At 31.1% G+C, this 2113-nt stretch overlaps 1 protein-coding gene across 1 annotated transcript in view; it reads right to left on the minus strand.

Annotated features, from left to right (window-relative positions):
* Positions 1-1866, minus strand: part of LOC101499229 (GDSL esterase/lipase At5g45910-like) — a 10458-nt gene extending 8592 nt beyond the window's left edge. The window contains exons 1-3 of the mRNA XM_004491807.4: positions 920-1866; positions 536-757; positions 293-438 (exon numbers count right to left, since the gene is read on the minus strand). Of these exons, the coding sequence (XP_004491864.1) occupies positions 293-438; positions 536-757; positions 920-1157 (606 nt within the window). The 5' untranslated portion in view covers positions 1158-1866. The remainder of the gene's footprint in view (positions 1-292; positions 439-535; positions 758-919) is intronic.
* Positions 1867-2113: the final 247 nt, after the last annotated feature.

Genomic DNA, 2113 nt, shown 5'->3' on the forward strand with positions numbered 1-2113 from the left:
TGTTCATTATAGTATTCAGCGAAAGTATTGTAAGCTATCAAGAAGCCAAATTCATCATAGTCTTCTTTCTTCTTACTATTCACAAAGTTCAATACGCCAGCATTACACCCCAATGGAAAGTTCCCTGGAATTACTAGTTCTACTGCTCCTTCTTCAATTAATGCCTGACAAATAGAGAAAAATAAATCATTATTACGTTTTCCCAACACTAATGTTTATTAAATAATATATATATATATACATAAAATTTAAACCTAGTTATTTTTAACTATTTCAATTTGATATAACATACTGTAGCGGTATTTGTAATTGATTCAACCAGTAAAGGAACTATTTCCTGCAGTTCTGTAACAGTTTTCTTTGTCATATGAGAAAAAATATCATTTCCACCAATCTCTCCAACAAGAAACAACGATTGTTTAAAGTAGTTGTCGCACTCTGTGTTACAACGAAACAAAATTTGTGTTACTAGTATTGAGAAAAATCTATGTATTTGAGAAAAAATAAAACAATATGCAGGGAGTTACGCCAAAACCTTCTTTGTTTTTACACAAGGATGGTTTGAGCATCTTAAACCAATCAAGTTGCACTTTCAGTGAATTAGTTGTCGCTGGTGGTGGGAGACCATTACGTATGAAATAATCGAATTCAAGTGCAGTGGCACCGGCATATGCAAAATTTACTCCCTTCTTTATATCTGCTTGGCTTTTGGTGATATTCTTATAGGCCGGCAAAAATGGCAACCCGTACGCCTCAGCTACAGTTAATTGACCATTAGCTAGTGAGTATTTTAATAAAAAAAAATATATCAACATTAAGTATCATAGATTTTAATTCAGCAATTATATCAAATAGAGTATGTTACAGTGCTGGCTAGTATTTTTCATATTTATCATTTCTTGAATATGTGTAAAGTTACCTATGAAATCTATGATGATTCGTCCATCTGACATACGCCCTGATGGATGTTTAAAGTACGTGGAACCATAAGCACCATTTTTATTCATAGTTGGATAGTCAGTTGCAGCATTTCCAGTGTCACTTGTAGAGTCACCAAAGTTGAAGATAGCTTCATACGGCAGAGGGTTTCCATTTGAAACAATACTTCCAAAAAAACCACATGCGAATGTGATAATGAAGAGAATAAAGATCTTCATGGTGTTATAGAAATATTAGAAATGCCTTGTGTTTTTGTGATTTTAGAAAGGGTATTGATCTGCTTTATATATTTTCCACTTACCCATTTGTCCTGTCACGTAACGATCTTTTTTAATTTGCGGGTTGTAAACTATTTAACTATTTTTAGTTTTGTAATCTATGATGTTAGATCCAACTCACACTATCCAACGCATACCCATCAATGAGCAAACATTTATTACCTTACGATGAACATTATTTGTTGTCATTGTTTTGGTTCTTTCTATTGTTGTTGCTTCCACTTTCTATTTTTGTTGTTTTCATCTAAACACTCTAAAACAAGATTCATACGCTAAAATTACAGGTCATAGTAAATCTTCTTTTTTCTAAAGTTCATAACATTTCTAAGAGAAATACTAACAAGTATTTTTTTCCCAAGGGAACTTGTTAAGGAATAAAAAAATAAAATGTAATTGTGGAAGTTGTGTATGCACTACTTTAACTTGTTTATGCAAGCATTTTAGAGTTAAAATAGTACCAAAATGTGAAGAAGTAGAGTTTAATCTATATTATAGGATTGCGTTGTCTTGTGATTAATGTGAATCGAAGGTGATAATAATTTCTTAGATGATTTGATGTTATAATATGATATTGATTTTCTAGGATTAATTTTGACCTTATAATGAGATATTATTTCTTTGAATGCTTTGATATACTATGATGCTTACGATGAAGTTCTATTATTAACATAATTTTGAAACTCACCCACGTCGTTCTTTGTGCTTGACTGATTTGATTTGACATTTGTGAAATTGCGGTTACTATATGTTAATGAGTCTTCGAGTTCAAATTCGGGAAAACTCTCACTCTAATATGTGATACGGGGAATGTGATTGATAGGTTGTATTTTACTTATTTAATAAGAAACTACTTTTTGTAAGAAAACATTGTTAGTAAGCTTCTTAAATTAAATTAA

Source organism: Cicer arietinum, chromosome 3 (genome assembly GCF_000331145.2).
Source record: "Cicer arietinum cultivar CDC Frontier isolate Library 1 chromosome 3, Cicar.CDCFrontier_v2.0, whole genome shotgun sequence".
NCBI classification, from domain to species: domain Eukaryota; kingdom Viridiplantae; phylum Streptophyta; class Magnoliopsida; order Fabales; family Fabaceae; genus Cicer; species Cicer arietinum.